This window comes from Oncorhynchus kisutch, linkage group LG20 (assembly GCF_002021735.2).
Source record: "Oncorhynchus kisutch isolate 150728-3 linkage group LG20, Okis_V2, whole genome shotgun sequence".
NCBI classification, from domain to species: domain Eukaryota; kingdom Metazoa; phylum Chordata; class Actinopteri; order Salmoniformes; family Salmonidae; genus Oncorhynchus; species Oncorhynchus kisutch.
In genome coordinates, this window is record NC_034193.2 from 9,906,904 (window position 1) to 9,930,789 (window position 23,886).

Consider the following 23,886-nt stretch of genomic DNA (forward strand, 5'->3'; position numbering starts at 1 on the left):
AAATGAAAGGTATAGCGCCAGGAGCCGCTTGTGGATTTGACAGCTCTAACGCAGTTCCATTTCCGACCCTAGCAAAACAACTGCCATGTGGATGTCGGCTAAAGCGGATCTGATTTAAAAGAGCCCTAACTCTTCTATTGACTTTTTTCACAAGTGCCACCAGTTTGGCGCCCCGAAACATTAACAAAGACATCGCCAAATATATAAACGTGTGTAAGTAATATAAAGGATATTTAATGCTGAAACCCTCATATTAAACACAAATGGCATTCACTAAGTTGATGGGTTGTATTTAGGATAATGTTTATATATTTTTTTAAATAATCTTATTTTACATGTGATAAGGCCCCACAGAGGCCAGAAATAATTAGACACCTGTGATAATCTGAAGTACCCATACAGGCCACTAGATGTCATGTGATAAATTCCATACAATTCCTGAAAGTTACAAAAATTCAGGTAGTTTACTGGTAGACTTTGAAAGTTACCAGTAATATACCCTACCTTTGCAACCCTAATTCCACACCTTTGTTGACTAGAAACCGACAAACATCTTCTTGAGATTTTTCTTAATTTATTGATGACTGAAAAAACACACACCATTTTACACACTGTCAATATCAACCGTAACTTCCAAAAAGATGCTTAGACTCTTGCAAGCTGAACAGTGGAATCAGACAGGAAGAGAATCAGAAAATCTAATAAGAGAATCGGAGGAGTAATGAAGTACTGCATGCTACCTTCTCTACCATCCCTTTTATACACTATAGACTGTAAACCCTAGCTGTCTGTCTCTCTCTGTGTGTGTGTCTCTCTGTGTGTGTCTTCTGTGTGCAAGCTCTTGCTGATCTAAATATCGACTACGTCAGATCTTTGGGTAATTTGGGCAGCACGTTCTTTTACAGTTCCTTTGTACCTTGAAGTAGTGTGGCATGAAGGCAATGTAATAAAAAGTGTAACAGGGAGGAGGTAATAATTGTTCTTCAGTCCAGGTCCTAAGGAGTGCATGCATTTGTTCCAGCCTTGTTTTAACACACCTGAATGAACTAATCATCACACCATCGAATCAGGTGTGATAGTGCTGGATCAGAACAAAAGCCTGCCCTCCACTAGCCTGGAATTTACACTGAATTTCGCTACATTTACAATATTCCGTGTGGATTCCAGGCTAGCTCTCCAGGACCAGGTTTGAAGAACGATGTAATACGTTATCACCAGAGACAGGGTCCAGGGCAGAGGCAGGGTTCCCTGGTCTGTGCAGGCCTGATCACCAGATCCCTCACCACCTCTACAGTCCCAAACACGGGGAACAGTCTCTCTGTGAAGGTCTCGTTGTACGTGTAGATGTGGGACCTCTTCTCCACATCGTAGAAGGAGAGCTGGCCCTGCTCATAGTCCAGGTAGACCCCTACCTTTCTGGGGACCAGCATCTGGGCCAGTGGCGTGGCGGGCACCGTCAGTGCCTTGAGGTCTGAGCCCCTCTCCAGCCTCAGGGTGAGGTAGCCCGTCTGTGTGTTGAGGGGACTGTAACCCTTCCTCTGGGCGGAGCCTTTAGCCACACCCAGCCGCCAGTCCCGGTCGCCCACTTCGACTTCCCAGTAATGGCGCCCGGAGATGTAGCCCTCGCTTCCCAGAGCGCAAAACCACCAGCCGTCGAAGCGGCGACTGCAGTTAGGGATGTCTCGCCGCTCCAGGCCACAGCGCATTCGCTTGTCGTCATCAGAGAGGAAGAGGTCAGGGTTGGCTGTCTTGGGGTCAAGGGTCACTTCCTCTGCAGCATCACAGATCCAGTTCCATACTGAGATAAAACAAAAGTTGTTGTTAAGAGTAAGAAAAGGCGTGACTGTATTTACAGTTTCCTTTACTCCTCAATAACAAATCCATTATGAGTTTCACATACCGTTGTGGGGAATGTAGCGGGCTGCATCTGAAAGAGTCAACAAAACTGGGGTTAAAATACTGTCAAAAATTCAATCTTAACCCATTTTCTGTTACTTAACTGCCAAGTACACAGGCATGTTTGTTCCATTCCACTCCTTCCATTGTTCTTATCGATACCAATTGGCAGCACTTCAAGTGATTCATCAACCATCCCAGAAAACATGCCCACATTGGCACGATGTGGGCCCAAAGGCTGCGGACATTAAGCTGATGGGCCTTGGCTCCACATTGGTCCCTAAGGCTTTGGCCCAGTGTGGGCAGCCCTAACTTTGTCTGAAATAATGTTTTCCCAGCAAACATGCCCGCATTAGCATGATGTCAGCCCGATGTGGGCAAGAATAATGGCCCCATTTGGGCTGCCCCACCCTATGCCAATTTATATGTTTTTAAATATGAATTGATGTATTATTTATTTATTACAATCCAATGCATACATTTTCAAGCATTAAAGGTATTTGGTGAATGTGTCACATTGTATCAGAATGACAACCAGGTTGTCACTACCATACATATATGTCTTACAAGACAAACTGTTTAGTTTCCCACACCTCACACTTATTGAAGTATTTTTGATAACTTCAGCATTGGCGCGGTATAAGATCAAACACTATTTGGGCATTACAGAACAGAACACTTAAACTGGAACGAACTTCTCAGTAACGGTTGCACAGAAAGACCTGTGTGCAAACAATGGCCCAAATATTTGAATAAGTCCCTGCCTCTACATTGTGAGGTAGTAGGACTTGGGCTAGCCCGTGTTGGGCTGGTGAGGGCTAGCCCGTGTTGGGCTGGTGAGGGCTAGCCCGTGTTGGGCTGGTGAGGGATAGCCCGTGTTGGGCTGGTGAGGGCTAGCCTGTGTTGGGCTGGTGTGAGGGCTAGCCTGTGTTGGGCTGGTGTGAGGGCTAGCCTGTGTTGGGCTGGTGTGAGGGCTAGCCTGTGTTGGGCTGGTGTGAGGGATAGCCTGTGTTGGGCTGGTGAGGGCTAGCCCGTGTTGGGCTGGTGAGGGCTAGCCTGTGTTGGGCTGGTGTGAGCTAGCCTGTGTTGGGTTGGTGTGGGCTAGCCTGTGTTGGGCTGGTGTGAGCTAGCCTGTGTTGGGCTGGTGTGAGCTAGCCTGTGTTGGGCTGGTGTGAGCTAGCCTGTGTTGGGCTGGTGTGAGCTAGCCTGTGTTGGGCTGGTGTGAGCTAGCCTGTGTTGGGATGGTGTGAGCTAGCCTGTGTTGGGCTGGTGTGAGCTAGCCTGTGTTGGGCTGGCCTGTGTTGGGCTGGTGTGGGTTAGCCTGTGTTGGGCTGGTGTGAGCTAGCCTGTGTTGGGCTGGTGTGAGCTAGCCTGTGTTGGGCTGGTGTGAGCTAGCCTGTGTTGGGCTGGTGTGAGCTAGCCTGTGTTGGGATGGTGTGAGCTAGCCTGTGTTGGGCTGGTGTGAGCTGGCCTGTGTTGGGCTGGTGTGGGCTAGCCTGTGTTGGGCTGGTGTGAGCTAGCCTGTGTTGGGCTGGCCTGTGTTGGGCTGGTGTGAGCTAGCCTGTGTTGGGCTGGTGTGAGCTAGCCTGTGTTGGGCTGGTGTGAGCTAGCCTGTGTTGGGCTGGTGTGGGCTAGCCTGTGTTGGGCTGGTGTGGGCTAGCCTGTGTTGGGCTGGTGTGGGCTAGCCTGTGTTGGGTTGGTGTGGGCTAGCCTGTGTTGGGTTGGTGTGGGCTAGCCTGTGTTGGGCTGGTGTGAGCTAGCCTGTGTTGGGCTGGTGTGAGCTAGCCTGTGTTGGGCTGGTGTGAGCTAGCCTGTGTTGGGCTGGTGTGAGCTAGCCTGTGTTGGGCTGGCCTGTGTTGGGCTGGTGTGGGCTAGCCTGTGTTGGGCTGGTGTGAGCTAGCCCGTGTTGGGCTGGTGTGAGCTAGCCTGTGTTGGGCTGGTGTGAGCTAGCCTGTGTTGGGCTGGTGTGAGCTAGCCTGTGTTGGGCTGGTGTGGGCTAGCCTGTGTTGGGCTGGTGTGGGCTAGCCTGTGTTGGGCTGGTGTGGGCTAGCCTGTGTTGGGTTGGTGTGGGCTAGCCTGTGTTGGGCTGGTGTGAGCTAGCCTGTGTTGGGCTGGTGTGAGCTAGCCTGTGTTGGGCTGGTGTGAGCTAGCCTGTGTTGGGCTGGTGTGAGCTAGACTGTGTTGGGCTGGTGTGAGCTAGACTGTGTTGGGCTGGCCTGTGTTGGGCTGGTGTGGGCTAGCCTGTGTTGGGCTGGTGTGAGGTAGCCTGTGTTGGGCTGGTGTGAGCTAGCCTGTGTTGGGATGGTGTGAGCTAGCCTGTGTTGGGATGGTGTGAGCTAGCCTGTGTTGGGATGGTGTGAGCTGGCCTGTGTTGGGCTGGTGTGAGCTAGCCTGTGTTGGGCTGGCCTGTGTTGGGCTGGTGTGGGCTAGCCTGTGTTGGGCTGGTGTGAGCTAGCCTGTGTTGGGCTGGTGTGAGCTAGCCTGTGTTGGGCTGGTGTGAGCTAGCCTGTGTTGGGCTGGTGTGGGCTAGCCTGTGTTGGGCTGGTGTGGGCTAGCCTGTGTTGGGCTGGTGTGGGCTAGCCTGTGTTGGGTTGGTGTGGGCTAGCCTGTGTTGGGTTGGTGTGGGCTAGCCTGTGTTGGGCTGGTGTGAGCTAGCCTGTGTTGGGCTGGTGTGAGCTAGCCTGTGTTGGGCTGGTGTGAGCTAGCCTGTGTTGGGCTGGTGTGAGCTAGCCTGTGTTGGGCTGGTGTGAGCTAGGCTGAGTTGGGCTGGTGTGAGCTAGACTGTGTTGGGCTGGCCTGTGTTGGGCTGGTGTGGGCTAGCCTGTGTTGGGCTGGTGTGGGCTAGCCTGTGTTGGGTTGGTGTGGGCTAGCCTGTGTTGGGCTGGTGTGAGCTAGCCTGTGTTGGGCTGGTGTGAGCTAGCCTGTGTTGGGCTGGTGTGAGCTAGACTGTGTTGGGTTGGTGTGGGCTAGCCTGTGTTGGGTTGGTGTGGGCTAGCCTGTGTTGGGCTGGTGTGAGCTAGCCTGTGTTGGGCTGGTGTGAGCTAGCCTGTGTTGGGCTGGTGTGAGCTAGCCTGTGTTGGGCTGGTGTGAGCTAGCCTGTGTTGGGCTGGTGTGAGCTAGACTGTGTTGGGCTGGCCTGTGTTGGGCTGGTGTGGGCTAGCCTGTGTTGGGCTGGTGTGAGGTAGCCTGTGTTGGGCTGGTGTGAGCTAGCCTGTGTTGGGCTGGTGTGAGCTAGCCTGTGTTGGGATGGTGTGAGCTAGCCTGTGTTGGGCTGGTGTGAGCTGGCCTGTGTTGGGCTGGTGTGAGCTAGCCTGTGTTGGGCTGGCCTGTGTTGGGCTGGTGTGGGCTAGCCTGTGTTGGGCTGGTGTGAGCTAGCCTGTGTTGGGCTGGTGTGAGCTAGCCTGTGTTGGGCTGGTGTGAGCTAGCCTGTGTTGGGCTGGTGTGGGCTAGCCTGTGTTGGGCTGGTGTGGGCTAGCCTGTGTTGGGCTGGTGTGGGCTAGCCTGTGTTGGGTTGGTGTGGGCTAGCCTGTGTTGGGTTGGTGTGGGCTAGCCTGTGTTGGGCTGGTGTGAGCTAGCCTGTGTTGGGCTGGTGTGAGCTAGCCTGTGTTGGGCTGGTGTGAGCTAGACTGTGTTGTGCTGGCCTGTGTTGGGCTGGTGTGGGCTAGCCTGTGTTGGGCTGGTGTGGGCTAGCCTGTGTTGGGTTGGTGTGGGCTAGCCTGTGTTGGGTTGGTGTGGGCTAGCCTGTGTTGGGCTGGTGTGAGCTAGCCTGTGTTGGGCTGGTGTGAGCTAGCCTGTGTTGGGCTGGTGTGAGCTAGCCTGTGTTGGGCTGGTGTGAGCTAGACTGTGTTGGGCTGGTGTGGGCTAGCCTGTGTTGGGCTGGTGTGAGGTAGCCTGTGTTGGGCTGGTATGAGCTAGCCTGTGTTGGGCTGGTGTGAGCTAGCCTGTGTTGGGATGGTGTGAGCTAGCCTGTGTTGGGATGGTGTGAGCTAGCCTGTGTTGGGCTGGTGTGAGCTAGCCTGTGTTGGGCTGGCCTGTGTTGGGATGGTGTGAGCTAGCCTGTGTTGGGCTGGTGTGAGCTAGCCTGTGTTGGGCTGGCCTGTGTTGGGCTGGTGTGAGCTAGCCTGTGTTGGGCTGGCCTGTGTTGGGCTGGTGTGGGCTAGCCTGTGTTGGGCTGGTGTGGGCTAGCCTGTGTTGGGCTGGTGTGGGCTAGCCTGTGTTGGGTTGGTGTGGGCTAGCCTGTGTTGGGTTGGTGTGGGCTAGCCTGTGTTGGGTTGGTGTGGGCTAGCCTGTGTTGGGCTGGTGTGGACTTAGTGTGAGCTAGCCCGTCGCTCCAGGATTCCGTGATTCTGCAACAGCAAATAGTTTTGCAAAATCAACAATTCCCTGCTTATTATGCGAGGCGAGGGCTCACAAATTTGACCAATCACCACACTATTTACGCATAAAACAGACAAATCATTGTAATATTATCATTTAAAACTGACTGATCACTGCAGTACAAAAAGAGGGCTCGCAATTTCAACCAATCACTGTACATTCACCGCATTATATGATTAAATCAAGCCACACATGCACAAAACATTTTCCCTTTTCAGCACAATTTTGCGACATATTGGACAAAATCATTGCCTATTTCCATGCGAAATGTCAGAATTGCCTCAGCAAAATCAAGCATTTTTGCTTGCAAATATTTTACCAAATCCAGACAAAATCCTGGAGGGACTGGCTAGCCCGTGTCAGGCGAATACCCACATAGGTATTCAATAGCGTCATGTTTGCTGGGATGTCACCCTAATGGCTATGAAAGGCTGACGGATTGATTTTCCCATGATAAACTCTATGAATCTCATGGGATCTCTTGAGCACTGAGATTATTAGCCATAATTTTAGTTAGTGGCACAATCAGCTCACATTGTCACACAATGACACACCTGTGATCTCCAACATTTCTGTCACTGATTGCTGTAACACTTGTGTAAGGGCAAGATTTAATCAGATTTGCGATGGCCGTCACCTACAAAGCTGTTGTTTTGGCGGTGTCGGAGTTGAAACTGTGTTAGAGCTGTCAGCTCCCAGCAATGAGGGGGTTCGATTAATCTGGGCACCCGTGTAGGTGTGATTTGCATTGGGTGAAAGTTGATTGCCTACCGGGCGTACCGACGGCGAAGTTGGCTCAAAACAAAATTGATGTAATTAAACGAGTAGTAATTAGTAGGAGTCTGTGTTTTTCCATGCAAAAATGCTTGCTTTTCATAAAAACGCTTTATCTGTCTTCCCAATGCAAACTACTTAGAAAATTCTAGTGATGTTACGTTTAATGTCAGAGCTCAGAAGAATGCGTCAAAATCGCTAAGCAGTGTACTTCAAAGCAGCACGCAATGCCTATATCACTTTATCAGAAGCATGTGATCAATGACATCCGAAGCTTTGTTTTGTTGCACACCGACCTGATTGGTTTGGTATAAGACAAAAAGGCTACATTGCGCATGCGCTACAGGGTGTGGGACGTCATCTATAATCATTTGGTTGCTCTAAAATCTTTTGATGATGCACCATGCTGCTTTGTTGACAAAATGACCGAGCAGCTGTTTGATTTGAGAACGGTGCTCCTCCCTCACAGCTTTCACCCAATGACGTGAAGGGCCTGGTTCCCCACCACTCAGCATAATCTAATACGCCCATTATACCTATTGTGGACATTGCCATTGGCTGCACCGAGTTGCATTTAGAAATTCTATGCAGCTGTGTTTACAAGTTCGAACACTGGAATGTAATCTACAGCTTGATTAGGCTTATAGAAATTTGTCAGTATTTCGTTCTATGATTTTCATTTTGATGGCCATTATTTCTATATAACCTTTACCCTCTCATTCTGAATGTCTAACGTACTCCCGAGTGGCGCAGCGGTCCAAGGCATTTTGTCAATTGGACTGGGCACCTTTACTACACGGAACACTACTTATCCATAACGGCTGGTCTGCCGACGGAACAGCACGTGGGGGCTACAACAGACTTCTTCCGTCACGACGTACCTCTAAAGCCCTTCTGCTAGCTTGCTATCCCCGGCCCGCTAGCTGTCTGAATCGCTGTGCCTCCAGCCAGCTTAACTACTCACTGGACCCCTATGATCACTCGACTAAGCATGCCTCTCCTTAATGTCATTATGCCTTGTCCATTGCTGTTCTGGTTAGTGATCATTGTCTTATTTCACTGTAGAGCCTCTAGCCCTGCTCAATATGCCTTAGCTAACCCTTCAGTTCCACCTCCCACACATGCAGTGACATCACCTGGTTTCAATGATGTTTCTACAGACAATATCTCTCTCATCGTCACTCTATGCCTAGGGTTTATCTCCACTGTATTCACATCCTACCAAACCTTTGTCTATACAATATGCTTTGAATCTATTCTATCGCGCCCAGAAACCTGCTCCTTTTATACTCTGTTCCGAACGTACTAGACGACCAGTCCTTATAGCCTTTAGCCGTACCCTTATCCTACTCCTCCTTTGTTCCTCTGGTGATTTAGAGGTTAATCCAGGCCCAGAAGTGCCTAGCTCCACTCCCATTCCCCAGGCGCTCTTATTTGTTGACTTCTGTAACCGTAAAAGCCTTGGTTTCATGCATGTTAACATTAGAAGCTTCCTCCCCAAGTTTGTTTTATTCACTGCCAACCCAGATGTCCAAGCCGTGTCTGAATCCTGGCTTAGGAAGACCACCAAACTCCTGAAATTTCCATCCCTAACTATAACATTTTCCGACAAGATAGAACTGCCAAAGGGGGAGGAGTGGCAATCTACGTCATACAATTCAGGTCTGTCCCCAAACAATTCGAGCTCCTAAAAATCCACATTTCCAGAAACAAGTCTCTCACCATTGCCGCTTGCTATAGACCACCCTCTGCCCCTAGCTGTGCCCTGGACACCATATGTGAATTGATTGCCCTTCATCTATCTTCAGAGCTCCTGCTGCTAGGTTACCTAAACTGGGACATGCTTAACACCCCGGCCATCCTACAACCTAAACTTGATGCCCTCAATCTCACACAAATTATCAATGAACTGAACCTACCAGGTACAACCCCAAATCCGTAAACATGGGCACCCTCATAGATATCATCCTAACCAACTTGCCCTCCAAATATACCTCTGCTGTTTTCAACCAAGATCTCAGCGATCACTGCTTCATTGCCTGCATCCGTAATGGGTCTTTGGTCAAACGACCACCTCTCATCACTGTCAAACGCTCCCTAAAACACTTCAGCGGGCAGGCCTTTCTAATCGACCTGGCCTGGGTATCCTGGAAGGATATTGACCTCATCCCGTCAGTAGAGGATGCCTGGTTATTCTTTTTTAATTGCATCTCAGTGCAAGAGGTGTCACCGTAACCCCTAGTTCGAATGCAGGCTGCATCACATCCGACCGTGATTGAGAGACCCATAGGGAGGCAATTGGCCCAGGGTTGTCCAGGTTTGGCCGGGGTAGGCCATCATTGTAAATAAGAATTTGTTCTTAACTGACTTGCCTAAAATAAAGGTTAAATTTAAAAAATAGCGACAGTTGGTGTGGCTTCGTCACAATGACCACATGAGCAGCTGCTCACTGATAGGACTCCGGCACCACCAAAACACCTGCTATGCTGGCGTTGTCTATCCCCGGTTAACGCTTGATCTGATCTAGGGCCTTCTTTCCATCACACCGACAGCGTCATTGCATTTTGGAACACCAGAAATGCCTTGCAGCATTGCGTTACAGTTGCAGTGCACATTGGATTTATCGAACGTAGACGGATCGACAGAAATGGTAGCAGAAGGTAAATGTTGAACTGTTGTTGCACACACATCCAGATGATGCTGTGTATTATTTTGCGTAACGAGGCGGTCAGGGTGTGTTTGAAGCACTTTCTTGATGACTTCAACACGTGAAAGCTCTACACACCAATCTTCTGACTCCTCTGTTTTCTGATCAGCCACTGCTTGGTTACGTCCTCCTGCAGACACAGAGGATGGAGTGACTTTATCTGTGCAATGTGTCATGCATTAATCATGCAGATTAATTGATGAATAATTATTCAGTTAGTTTACATTAACAATTTAGTCATTTAGCAGACCTTTTACCCAGAGCGACTTACAATTACACACTACAAAATAAGGGTTCCTCAAGGGTTCTTTTATTTTTTTAACTAGGCAAGTCAGTTAAGAACAAATTCTTATTTTCAATGACGGCCTAGGAACAGTGGGTTAACTGCCTGTTCAGGGGCAGATCGACAGATTTGTTCCTTGTCAGCTCGGGGATTTGAACTTGCAACCTTCAGGTTACTAGTCCAACACTCTAACCACTAGGTTACCCTGCCACCCCAAATGTTGAACCATACTGACACAAAGAAGCCCTTCAATGTTATTTGCAGTTCAAAAAAGGGTTCTTTCCTGTTTAAGTGATAATTAGAATATTTTGGGGCGTGGTTTGTGCACAGCTCTTTTTGTGCAACAGTGAGTGAGAGTGTCCTTCCAGTTTATCCAATGTGTTGTCTTATATTGGTTTATGTCATGTATGTCTATGGCCAATGACAGAGTCATGTGATGGACTCATGTATGGTCTTGTGCTAATTGAGAATGGTTGACTAAGTCAGTAGTTGTCAGTTCTCTCCTCAGGGACCCCCAGCTGTTTCAGAGCACCTGATTCAACTTGTTAATAAACACAATAATAAATCCTATGGAATTGAACAATATAATATGGCTATTAAACCAGAATAAAAACCCTGTATGGTTCTACAACGAACCTTGAGAGGAAGGAAGGTTCTTTATAGAACCATTATCTGTAAAGGTTATATCAAGAACCATAAAAATGGTTCTATTTAGACCCAAAAAGTGTTGTAACCATAGCGGAACCCTTTTTGGTGCTATATAGAACCTTTTTTATGGTTCTTTATAGAACCTTAGGAAAGGGTTCTTTATAACCGCATACATGTTCCATTTAGAACCTTATGAGCATGGTTCTTTACAGAACCTTCAAAAAAAGGTTCCATATAACAATTTGTTATTTTTTACAATTTGGCACTGTGTGCATTCATCTTAAGATAGCTAAGAAAGACAACTGCATATTACACTCTCAATGAGTAGCTGTCGGCAAATTCAGTGCAAGTCGGAAAAGAAAAGTGTGAGTTGAAGAAAGGCAAAGGTGTTCTTATTGTTTTGGTTCAGTCATAGAAACACACACACCTTGTCAGGGCTGTCTGCACTCAGCACCACCCACATGACCAGCTCCAGGGCTGGGAGAAGGTTCGGCAGACGCCCCCTCTGCCACTGGAACTCCAGATCATCCAACATCATCAATACGGGCTCACCGGGCCAGATACTGGGCTGGAGGGGGAGGGAAGTCCATATTACTTCATATAGTAAGAAATGAAAAGAGGGAATTAGGAGGCAGTCTTCCATTACGGGTCCATACTGCAACATAATAAGTCCATCATGTGCACACTAATGCAACACAGGAGATTGGAGAAGGAAAGATGAGGATGAGCTGCTCCCTAATCGGAGACAGAGACAGAGAGAGTCAGAGAGAGAGAGTCAGAGAGAGAGAGACAGAGAGAGACAGAGAGAGAGACAGTCAGAGAGAGAGAGAGAGACAGAGAGAGAGACAGAGACAGAGACAGAGAGAGAGACAGAGACAGAGACAGAGACAGAGACAGAGACAGAGAGAGAGAGAGAGACAGAGACAGAGACAGAGAGAGATGAATATAGTAGGGTAGTAAATATATTTTGGACACTTGGATTCTCTGCCTCTGACCTTATTACAGGGGCTGAGTCATTGGCTTACTAGTGCTCTAGGAGGGGTGCGTCACGTCATGCCGACCCTAGGAGGGGTGCGTCACGTCTTGCCAGGCTTTTTTCGCTATACTCGACTTGAGTGGGTTGAGTCACTGACGTGATCTTCTTGTCCTGATTTGCCGCCCCCTCAGACTCGTGCTGTGGAGGAGAGCTTCGTGGGCTATACACAGCCTTGTCTCAGGGTAGTAAGTTGGTGGTCTGTTGATATCCCTCAAGTGGTGTGTGGGCTGTGCTTTGGCAAAATGGGTGGGATTATAACTCCACCTGGCACAGTCAGAAGAGGACTGGCCACCCCTCAGAGCCTGGTTCCCTTCTAGGTTTCTTCCTAGGTTCCTGCCTTTCTAGGGAGTTTTTTCTAGCCACTGTGCTTCTACATCTGCATTGCTTGCTGTTTGGGGTTTTAGGCTGGGTTTCTGTATAGCACTTTGTGACATCGGCTGATGAAAAAAGGGCTTTATAAATACATTTTATTTGATTTGACTCTAGTGACCCAATCCCTCCCATGTTCCTTACCTCTGGTCTGTTTCTGAGCTGGTGTGTCCAGTCCATGATGACCCGTTTGTGGGTTCCCATGTCATACTCTCCCCCTGTCTTCCAGTCCCTCTTCTCTGTCTGCATGCTCCTCAGCTGCACAATCAAAAGACAGTCCGTAAAGAGATCATGAAGTAAAAACTGCAATAACAAGTCCGTAAAGAGATCATGAAGTAAAAACTGCAATAACAAGTCCGTAAAGAGATCATGAAGTAAAAACTGTAATAACAAGTCCGTAAAGAGATCATGAAGTAAAAACTGTAATAACAAGTCCGTAAAGAGATCATGAAGTAAAAACTGTAATAACAAGTCTCATAGAAGTCTAACAATAGTTTATCAACAAAGAAAACAACGACAAAGGATTCATTTCAAGGAAAAAAAGGCTTTTTAAAGTAAAACTATCAAATAGCTTTCAAACATCAGTGCTCACCTGGCCTCTCTTCTCTAGCACGGCAGCCCACTCCACTATGAAGTGTCTACACACACTGGGAGGCCAGTTGTCTTCACTGGTCCAGATGTGGGCTAAGACCTTCGACCTCTGAGAAGATAATAGTAGAGAGAGAGTGGTTGTTTGCTTGTGTGTGTGTGTGTGTGTCCGTGTGTGTGTGTGTGTGCGTGTGTCCGAGTGGGTGTGTGTGTGTCCGAGTGTGTGTGTCCCCGAGTGTGTGTGTGTGTCCGTGTGTGTGTGTGTGTGTCCGTGTACGTGTGTGTGTGTCCGTGTACGTGTGTGTGTGTCCGAGTGTGTGTGTGTGTGTGTGTCCGTCCTTGTGTGTGTGTGTGTGTGTGTGTGTGTGTGTGTGTGTGTGTGTGTGTGTGTGTGTGTGTGTGTGTGTGTGTGTGTGTGTGTGTGTGTGTGTGCGTCCGTCATTGTGTGTGTGTGTGTGTGTGTGTGTGTGTGTGTGTGTGTGTGTGTGTGTGTGTGTACCTGGCACAGTCTGTTGAGTTCCCTGGCCAGATCCATTATGAACAGCTGACTCTCCACTAAAGGTTCTTTCTTCTCATCCGTCCCTTTCTTACGAGACTCCTAGAGCAGAGGGAGCAATGGATGAGAGAGACGAAGAGAGAGAAGGGTGAAGGGAAAATGACATTCATCAATCATGCAGCACTGTCACACAGATAAAACACAGACGGGAAATCAACCAATCCTGTCTTTCTCTTGAGTCATCTTGACAAGGACAAACATCAGTACTATTAAGGGGTGTCTGATAGTTGATAGGTGTCCAAGGGTCCTACCTTGAGGCGGATCTTGATTTTTTGGGCCGGCTCGATGAAGAACTGGAGGCACTCCTTCATCATCTTGGCAGCTGGGGAGGGGGGGGGGGGAGAAATGCCCTCAGCTTCAGTACTCTGGCACAGTGATCCACAGCATCAATACTCTGGCACAGTGATACACAGCATCAATACTCTGGCACAGTGATACACGGCATCAATACTCTGGCACAGTGATACACAGCTTCAATACTCTGGCACTCATTCCATCAGTGTTGGGCCTGAGTTATAGCCCAATGGCAGCTCAAATCGATGAGGAGGCAGAATTCGGAAATATGTGTGTGTGTGTGTGTGTGTACACTGCACAACTTCTAAATCACTACATTGCAGTAGAGGTCCTCTGTGGGCTCATTAGGATGGCCTCACCTAAAACTGTCCTGGCTTGACAGAGAGAGAGAGAAAGATACACAGAGATAGAGAGACAGAGAGAGAAAGATACAGAGAGAGAGAGAGAGAGAGAGAGAAAGATACAGAGAGAGAGAGAGATACAGAGAGAGAGAGAGAGAGAGAGAGAGAGAGAGCAGGGGTGTGAGAGACGAAAACTGCAGAGTAATATGTTTTCAGGATGTGTGTGGGTCGATGCATCTTAATTATGGCCTTGGTGTCAGGCAGATATCCCAATGAGATGTGAAGCTGCAGCTGAGAGTGTTTTCACAGCCCACAGAACCACCGTGTTGAATCAGCAGCACCCTCTTGTCCTGCACCCTGCAGCTAGGTTGATGTCGAACAGGGATTTGCTGAACCTTTTCTGATGAAGGCAACAGCCGGAAAGGGCCACATATGATCATTAACTTTCCAAGGAGAACACGGTAGAATACCCATGCTGCTGGGTGTTTGGAAATGTTGACTAACAATGGATTTTCACAGCTACACTAAAACATTTCCTGTAAAACTTACTGGCAGTAATTGACCAGTAAGTTACTGTAATTTTACAGTACAGCTACTGTAATCCATTTGACAGTAATCCATTTTATGGTACCAACATTTTTAGTGTAATCTCATTTACAACATATTACTGGAATGACCCACGCAGTGGCATATTACCCAGTGTTCTTTGCAAGTTTTCATTTTTACATTTCCATTTTGGTCATTTAGCGGGCGCTCTTGTCCTCAGCAACTTACAGTCAGTCCATTCAACCAAGGTTGATAAAAAAACGCGTCATAGCAAGTAAAATGTTACTGAAAATGTTATTTTGGTTAGGGATACATTGGTCTTCAAAATAATTGTAATTAAAACAAGATATTTTATGATAAATCTCTGACCATCTCTGGATAGTCCCAATACAATACTGAGATATTCACGGTACTTTGATGCCAGAGCAATGAAACACGGTTAAAGTGACAATTAAACTGTTAAAATACTGTACAAATAATGTTCTATTGTAATTACAAAGGATTAGAGCAAGCAGGTTCATTAATAGGTGTTTTATATCACATGCACTTCTAGAGGCCTAAATAAAGGCTTCTAAACTGGATGTGATTACAGGACGAAACAGATCAAATGGACAGGGGTAAATATTCAACCATTAAACAGTTTAAAGGTCCTCAACAGTCATTCTGAAAAGTACTTTTTCTCTCATGGCTAACAACCAGGAAGTTTGAAAAGACAGACTGAGTGGGTGGGGACCTTATATTCATGAGCTCACCTTGACTGACAGCTCTTTGAAACGCCTCTATCAAGCAACATGGATGCAGTGAGCAGGGTTGCAGTAAAATCATCTCAAGCTAATTTGGTGATACACAAAGCAACTCAAACAACATTTAATTTACATCAAAACATTTTTTTTTAAGTATACGTCTCCTGTTTGGCATGGTTGTTGTGATGCAGTTCACCACAGCACTGACGGATGTGTTGACTTGACAACTTCGTCTGAGTTTTGAACCCTTCCCCCCTTATTTTGGTCCATGCTGGCTGAAGACCAAGCTAGCCAGTAACTAGCTAAAACCAGACACAGTTTGCATGATGGCGTGTACGGAGATGGCAGCATCGCGACTACCTCTTAGGAAACGCTGCAGTATTTAGTTTGTCTATGTACTATTTTTTATGTTATTAGCTCAGGAATTGTTTTGTGTCGTTACATACAGCCGGGAAGAACTATTGGATATTAGAGTGGCGGTAACTCACCAGAACATTCAGCATTACAATCAGGATTACGACTTCCCTGATCCTTTGTTTGCTCTCCACAGATCAATTGAACTTATTTCAGAGGCTGACGCAAAACAACACCGGTGAAGGAGAGGTACTCGGGGCGATCTTCTGGTCCAACTTAGGAAGCGTGCACACCACCCACTGTTCCCGAGTATTTTACTCGCGAGAGTTGCTTTTCAGTGAGACACCAGGGATTGTAACATTCAAGTCCTTCTGTTCACCCGAGCTACAATATCTCACAATCAAATGCCGACCGTACTATCTCCCGATATAATTTTTGTCAATAATAGCCACAGCGGTAAATATCCCCCCTCAAGCCGATACCACGACGGCCCTCAAAGAACTTCACTGGACTTTATGCAAACTGGAAGCACAGTGGCTGGGGATTTTAACAAAGCAAATTTGAGGAAAAGGCTCACAAAATTCTATCAACATATTGATTGTTGTACTCGCACTGCTAAAACTCTTGACCATTGTTATACTACCTTCCATAATACATATAAGGCCCTCCCCCGCCCTCCATTCGGCAAATCGGACCACAATTCCATCTTGCTCCTCCCCTCCTATTGGCAGAAACTCAAACAGGAAGCATCCGTGCTAAGGACTATTCAACGCTGGTCTGATAAATCGGAATCCACGCTTCAAGATTGTTTTGGTCACGCAGACTGGGATATGTTCAGAGCAGCTTCAGAAAATAATATCGACACATATACCGATACGGTTAATAGTCACAGTAAACACTGACTATTAAACCAGTCAGAAACCGTGGATAGATGGGAGCATTCGCGCAAAACTGAAAGCGCGAACCACCACATTTAACCAGGGCAAAAAGACTGGGAATATGGAAGAATACAAACGGTGTAGTTATTCCCTCCGCAAAGCAATCAAGCAGGCTAAACGTTGGTATAGGGACAAAGTGGAGTCCCAGTTCAACGGCTCAGACACAAGACGAATGTGGCAGGGTCTACAGACAATCACTGATAATAAAAGGTTAAACCAGCCACGTCACAGACGTCTTGCTTCCCGGACAGGCTGAACACATTCTTCGCTCGCTTTGAGGATAATACAGTGCCACCGACAAGGCCCGCTATCATGGACTGTGGGCTCTCCTTCAATGGAAACTTCAATGCTTTTTGGCAAGTTGTCAATCGTGTCATTTCCGGTGACAACTTGTAGACTTGTTTACGTGTTGCTGTGTGTTTTATTGCCAACCTTACTTTGCTGCCTGACAACTTTACGGTTTTAACTTTTTAATTACCGTTTATATTTTGTTTCTCCCTCACTCAACTTTTTTGTCATTCAACTTTTTCACTCCGGACGCTTTATCTGGACGTGGTTCGTCAGGACCTCCAACAGCCGAAGCTAAGTAGTAACATTAACATGATGCCTTCTAATTGCAGTCGCTGTACTCATAATATACAGGAGAACGATCGCCTTACGGCGAGGATAGCTGTGCTACAAGCCCAGCTTCAGACGCAATCATTAGGCAAGGGTAATTTCAGTGTAGGAAAGGATGAAACAGCATCTGTGCCACCAGGAAGTACAGCTAGTAGTATAAACCCTCTCGCACGGTCCCTGCAGCCGGACAACCTTCTCATGGATTCTGGAGGGAAAATGCTGTAGGAATGCTCAACCGGTGTCGCTCATCCTGTACGCTCTCGTTGGCTGGCCCTCGCTTCATACTCGTCGCCAAACCCACTGGCTCCATGTCATCTACAAGACCCTGCTAGGTAAAGTCCCCCCTTTATCTCAGCTCGCTGGTCACCATAGCATCTCCCACCTGTAGCACACGCTCCAGCAGGTATATCTCTCTAGTCACCCCCAAAACCAATTCTTTCTTTGGCCGCCTCTCCTTCCAGTTCTCTGCTGCCAATGACTGGAACGAACTACAAAAATCTCTGAAACTGGAAACACTTATCTGCCTCACTAGCTTTAAGCACCAACTGTCAGAGCAGCTCACAGGTTACTGCACCTGTACATAGCCCACCTATAATTTAGCCCAAACAACTACCTCTTTCCCAACTGTATTTAATTTTTATTTATTTATTTATTTATTTTGCTCCTTTGCACCCCATTATTTTTATTTCTACTTTGCACATTCTTCCATTGCAAAACTACCATTCCAGTGTTTTACTTGCTATATTGTATTTACTTTGCCACCATGGCCTTTTTTGCCTTTACCTCCCTTCTCACCTCATTTGCTCACATTGTATATAGACTTGTTTATACTGTATTATTGACTGTATGTTTGTTTTACTCCATGTGTAACTCTGTGTCGTTGTATCTGTCGAACTGCTTTGCTTTATCTTGGCCAGGTCGCAATTGTAAATGAGAACTTGTTCTCAACTTGCCTACCTGGTTAAATAAAGGTAAAATAAAAATAAATTAAAAATCCAGGCGACAGAAACTTTCAACCGGTTCTTCCCATTAGGCAGCGAGTCGGAGTCAGAGGCCGAGCCTTCTCTGGTCTCTAATTCTTCCGTTACAGCGTCTGAGACGCCGAAGCATCCCGCCATTAGCTCTGACAAATTGAAAAACCTAGTCATTGGCGACTCCATTACCCGCAATATTAGACTTAAAATTAATCATCCAGTGATCATACACTGTTTACCAGGGGGCAGGGCTACCGACGTTAAGGCTAATCTGAAGATGGTGCTGGCTAAAGCTAAAACTGGCGAGTGTAGAGAGCATAGGGATATTGTTATCCACGTCGGCACCAACGATGTTAGGATGAAACAGTCAGAGGTCACCAAGCGCAACATAGCTTCAGCGTATAAATCAGCTAGAAAGATGTGTCGACATCGAGTAATCCCCCTCCCAGTTAGGGGGGTTGATGAGATCTACAGCAGAGTCTCACAACTCAATCGCTAGTTGAAAACTGTTTTCTGCCCCTCCCAAAAGATAGAATTTGTAGATAATTGGCCCTCTTCCTGGGACTCACCCACAAACAGGACCAAGCCTGGCCTGTTGAGGAGTGACTGACACCATCCTAGCTGGAGGGGTGCTCCCATCTTATCTACCAACATAGACAGGGCTCTAACTCCCCTAGCTCCACAATGAAATAGGGTGCAGGCCAGGCAGCAGACTGTTAGCCAGCTTAGTGGAGTCTGCCACTAGCACAGTCAGTGTAGTCAGCTCAGCTATCCCCATTGAGACCGTGTCTGTGCCTCGACCTAGGTTGGGCAAAACTAAAAATGGCGGTGTTCGCCTTAACAATTTCACTAGAATAAAGACCTCCTCCTCTCCTGCCATTATTGAAAGAGATTGTGATACCTCATATCTCAAAATAGGGATACTTAATGTTAGATCCCTCACTTCCAAGGCAGTTATAGTCAATGAACTAATCACTGATCATAATCTTGATGCGATTGGCCTGACTGAAACATGGCTTAAGCCTGACGAATTTACTGTGAAATGAGGCCTCACCTCCTGGTTACACTAGTGACCATATCCCCTGCGCATACCGCAAAGGCGGAGGTGTTGCTAACATTTACGATAGCAAATTTCAATTTACAAAAAAAATACGTTTTCGTCTTTTGAGCTTCTAGTCATGAAATCTATGCAGCCTACTCAATCACTTTTTATAGCTGCTGTTTACAGGCATCCTGGGCCATATACAGCGTTCCTCACTGAGTTCCCTGAATTCCTATCGAACCTTGAAGTCATAGCAGATAATAATTGGTGACTTTAATATTCACATGGAAAAATCCACAGACCCACTCCAAAAGGCTTTCGGAGCCATCATCGACTCTGTGGGTTTTGTCCAACATGTCTCCGGACCTACTCACTGCCACAGTCATACTCTGGACCTAGTTTTGTCCCATGGAATAAATGTTGTGGATCTTAATGTTTTTCCTCATAATCCTGGAAAATCGGACCACTATTTTATTAAGTTTGCAATCGCAACAAATAATCTGCTCAGACCCCAACCAAGGAGCATCAAAGGTCATGCAACCCAAAGATTCCTTGATGCTTTTCCAGACTCTCTCTCTGCCTACCCAAGGACGTCAGAGGACAAAAATCAGTTAACCCCCTAACTGAGGAACTCAATTTAACCTTGCGCAATACCCTAGATGCAGTTGCACCCCTAAAAACATTTGTCATAAGAAACTAGCTCCCTGGTACACAGAAAATAGCCGAGCTCTGAAGCAAGCTTCCAGAAAACTGGAACGGAAATTGCGCCACACCAAACTGGAAGTCTTCCGACTAGCTTGGAAAGACAGTACCGTGCAGTATCGAAGAGCCCTCACTGCTGCTCGATCATCCTATTTTTCCAACTTAATTGAGGAAAATAAGAACAAACCAACATTTATTTTTGATACTGTCGCAAAGCTAACTAAAAAGCATCATTCCCCAAGAGAGGATGGATTTCACTTCCGCAGGAATAAATTCATGAACTTCTTTGAGGAAAAGATCATGATCATTAGAAAGCAAATTATGGACTCCTCTTTAAATCTGCGTATTCCTCCAAAGCTCAGTTGTCCTGAGTCTGTACAACTCTGCCAGGACCTAGGATAAAGTGAGACACTCAAGTGTTTTAGTACTATATCTCGACACAATGATGAAAATAATCATGGGCTCTAAACCTTCAAGCTGCATACTGGACCCTATTCAAACTAAACTACTGAAAGAGCTGCTTCCTGTGCCTGGCCCTCCTATGTTGAACATAATAAACATCTCTCTATCCACAGGATGTGTAGCAAACTCACTAAAAGTGGCATTAATAAAGCCTCTTGAAAAAGCCAAACCCAGAAAATATTTAAAAAACTATAATAATCGGCCTATATCGAATCTCCCATTCCTCTCAAATATTTTAGAAATGCTGTTGTGCAGCAACTCACTGCCTTCCTGAAGACAAACAATCAATCAATCATCTTCAAATAATATTTTTGCAGGAATCTCCTTGCGAATGATTTTGCCGAAGATTGTATCACCGCCGGGCAAACCATTTACGTAACATTGCAAAAACCAGACATTTTCTGTCCAAAAATGATGACGAAAAATTAATCCATGCTTTTGTTACTTCTTGGTAAGTCTACTGCAATGTTCTACTTTCCGGCTACCCAGATAAAGCACTAAATAAACTTCAGTTAGTGCTAAATACGGCTGCTAGAATCCTGACTAGAACCAAAAAATGTGATCATATTACTCCAGTGCTAGCCTCCCTACACTGGCTTCGTGTTAAGGCAAGGGCTGCTTTCAAGGTTTTACTGCTAACCTACAAAGCATTACATGGGCTTGCTCCTACCTATCTTTCCGATTTGGTTCTGCCGTACATACCTACACGTACGCTACGGTCACAAGACGCAGGCCTCCTAATTGTCCCTAGAATGTTGAAGCAAACAGCTGGAGGCGGGGCTTTCTCCTATAGAGCTCCATTTTTATGGAACGGTCTGCCTATCCATGTGAGAGACACCGACTCGGTCTCAACCTTTAAGTCTTTATTGAAGACTCATCTCTTCAGTGGGTCCTATGATTGAGTGTAGTGTGGCCCAGGAGTGTGAAGGTGAACGGAAAGGCACTGGAGCAACGAACTGTCCTTGCTGTCTCTGCCTGGCCGGTTCCCCTCTCTCCACTGGGATTCTCTGCCTCAAACCCTATTACAGGGGCTGAGTCACTGGCTTACTGGTGCTCTTCCATGTTGTCCCTAGGAGGGGTGCGTGACTTGAGTAGGTCGAGTCACTGACGTGGTCTTCCAGTCTGGGTTGCCCCCCCCCCTTGGGTTGTGCCGTGGCGGAGATCTTTGTGGGTTATACTCGGCCCACAAAGATCTCCCTCTAGTGGTGTGGGGACTGTGCTTTGGCAAAGTGGGTGGGGTTATATCCTGCCTGTTTGGCCCTGTCTGGGGGTATCATCAGATGGGGCCACAGTGTCTCCTGACCCCTCCTGTCTCAGCCTCCAGTATTTATGCTGTAGTAGTTTATGTGTCGGTGGGCTAGGGTCAGTCTGTTATATCTGGAGTATTTCTCCTGTCTTATCCGGTGTCCTGTGTGAATTTAAGTTTGCTCTCTCTAATTCTCTCTTTCTCTCTCTCAGAGGACCTGAGCCCTAGGACCATGCCTCGGGGCTACCTGGGATGATGACTCCTTGTTGTCCCCAGTCCACCTGGCCGTGCTGCTGCTCCAGTTGCAACTGTTCTGCCTGCGGCTATGGAACCCTGACCTTTTTTATAGCCACTGTGCTTCTACACCTGCATTGTTTGCTGTTTTGAGTTTTAGGCTGGCTTTTTGTACAGCACTTTGATATATCAGCTGATGTAAGAAGGGCTATATAAATAAATTTGATTTGATTCTCCGTGACCGACGTGAGTAAGACATTTAAGCGTGTTAACCCTCGCAGGGCTGCCGTCCCAGATGGTATCCCTAGCCGTGTCCTCAGAGCATGCACAGATCAGCTGGCTGGTGTGTTTACATATATATTCCATCTCTCCGTATCCCAGTCTGTTCTCCCCACATGCTTCAAGATGGCCACCATTGTCCCTGTACCTAAGAAAGCAAAGGTAATTTAACTAAATGACTATTGCCCCGCAGCACTCACCTCTGTCATCATGAAGTGCTTCGAGAGACTAGTCAAAGATCATATCACCTCCACCTTACCTGCCACCCTAGACCCACTCCAATTTGCTTACCGCCCCAACAGATCCACAGACGATGCAATCGCCACCACACTGAACACTACCCTGTCCCATCTGGACAAGAGGCATACCTACAGTTGAAGTCAGAAGTTTACATACACCTTAGCCAAATACATTTAAACTCAGTTTTTCACAATTCCTGACATTTAATCCTAGTAAAAATTCCCTGTCTAAAGGTCAGTTAGGATCACCACTTTATTTTAAGAATGTGAAATGTCAGAATAATTGTAGAGAGAATGATTTATTTCAGCTTTCATCACATTTCCAATGGATCAGAATTTTACATACACTCAATTAGTATTTGGTAGCATTTCCATTAAATTGTTTAACTTGGGTCAATCGCTTCAGGTAGCCTTCCACAAGCCTCCCACAATTATTTGCGGGAATTTTGGCCCATTCCTCCTGACAGAGCTGGTGTAACTGAGTCAGGTTTGTAGGCCTCCTTGCTCGCACACACTTTTTCAGTTCTGCCCACAAATTTTCTATGGGATTGAGGTCGGCTTGCTGTATGGTCCCATGGTGTTTATATTTGCGTACTATTGTTTGTACAGATGAACGTGGTACCTTCAGGAGTTTGGAAATTGCTCCCAGGGATGAACCAGACTTGTGGAGGTCTACAATTTTCTTTCTGAGGTCTTGGCTGATATCTTTTGATTTTCCCATGATGTCAATCAGAGGCACTGAGTTTGAAGGTAGGCCTTGAAATACATCCACAGGTACACCTCCAATTGACTCAAATGATGTCAATTAGCAGAAGCTTCTAAAGCCATGACATCATTTTCTGGAATTTTCCAAGCTGTTTAAAGGCACAGTCAACTTAGTGTATGTAAACTTCTGACCCACTGGAATTGTGATACAGTAAATTATAAGTGAAATATTCTGTCTGTCAACAATTGTTTTGAAAAATTACTTGTGTCATGAACAAAGTAGATGTCCTAACCGACTTGCTAAATCTATAGTTTGTTAAGAAATTTGTGGAGTGGTTGAAAAACTTGTTTCAATGACTTCAACATAAGTGTATGCATTCATAGTCACAGGCGCAACAAATTTAACTTCTTACAAGGAATGCCTTAAAATATGTTAATGAGACAGAGACTCTTTCCCCATTCACCACATTTTCTCACAATGCACCATAATTAAAACTGTAAAACACATTTACGGTATTTCTGTGCATTTAACAGTTGAAATTACAGAAAGGTCTTAAAGTGTGCTGTAAAATATTGCACTGGTCATCCCCAAAGGCAACACTTACTTTGGCCGCCTTTCCTTCCAGTTCTCTGCTGCCAATGACTGGAAATGAATCTCTGAAGCTGTCTAATAGTCTAATATCAGAGAGATTAAAGTAGATGTCACGTGTCAAAATTTTGATTGATGACCCTATGTGAACCTATGTGAACTCTATGTGAACCCTATGTAGTGATGACGTGTGCATGTCTTCTGGTCAGGCAAGCCTGGTTAGGTGGGGGCTATGGGGTGAGTAAGGGTCCATTTGACAGGCCGTTAATGATTGATGACCCAAGCCTGATAGGCAAGCCTGGTTAGGTGGGGGCTATGGGGTGAGTAAGGGTCCATTTGACAGGCC

At 46.6% G+C, this 23,886-nt stretch overlaps 1 protein-coding gene across 1 annotated transcript in view; it reads right to left on the reverse strand.

Annotated features, from left to right (window-relative positions):
• Window positions 1-557: 557 nt before the first annotated feature.
• The window catches only part of LOC109865798 (butyrophilin subfamily 1 member A1-like), a 41,954-nt gene continuing 18,625 nt past the window's right edge, over window positions 558-23,886 (reverse strand). Inside the window, exons 2-9 of the mRNA XM_020454244.2 lie at window positions 13,486-13,556; window positions 13,178-13,276; window positions 12,683-12,790; window positions 12,235-12,348; window positions 11,113-11,253; window positions 9,833-9,884; window positions 1,901-1,927; window positions 558-1,798 (exon numbers count right to left, since the gene is read on the reverse strand). Of these exons, the coding sequence (XP_020309833.1) occupies window positions 1,212-1,798; window positions 1,901-1,927; window positions 9,833-9,884; window positions 11,113-11,253; window positions 12,235-12,348; window positions 12,683-12,790; window positions 13,178-13,276; window positions 13,486-13,548 (1,191 nt within the window). The 5' untranslated portion in view covers window positions 13,549-13,556 and the 3' untranslated portion in view covers window positions 558-1,211. The remainder of the gene's footprint in view (window positions 1,799-1,900; window positions 1,928-9,832; window positions 9,885-11,112; window positions 11,254-12,234; window positions 12,349-12,682; window positions 12,791-13,177; window positions 13,277-13,485; window positions 13,557-23,886) is intronic.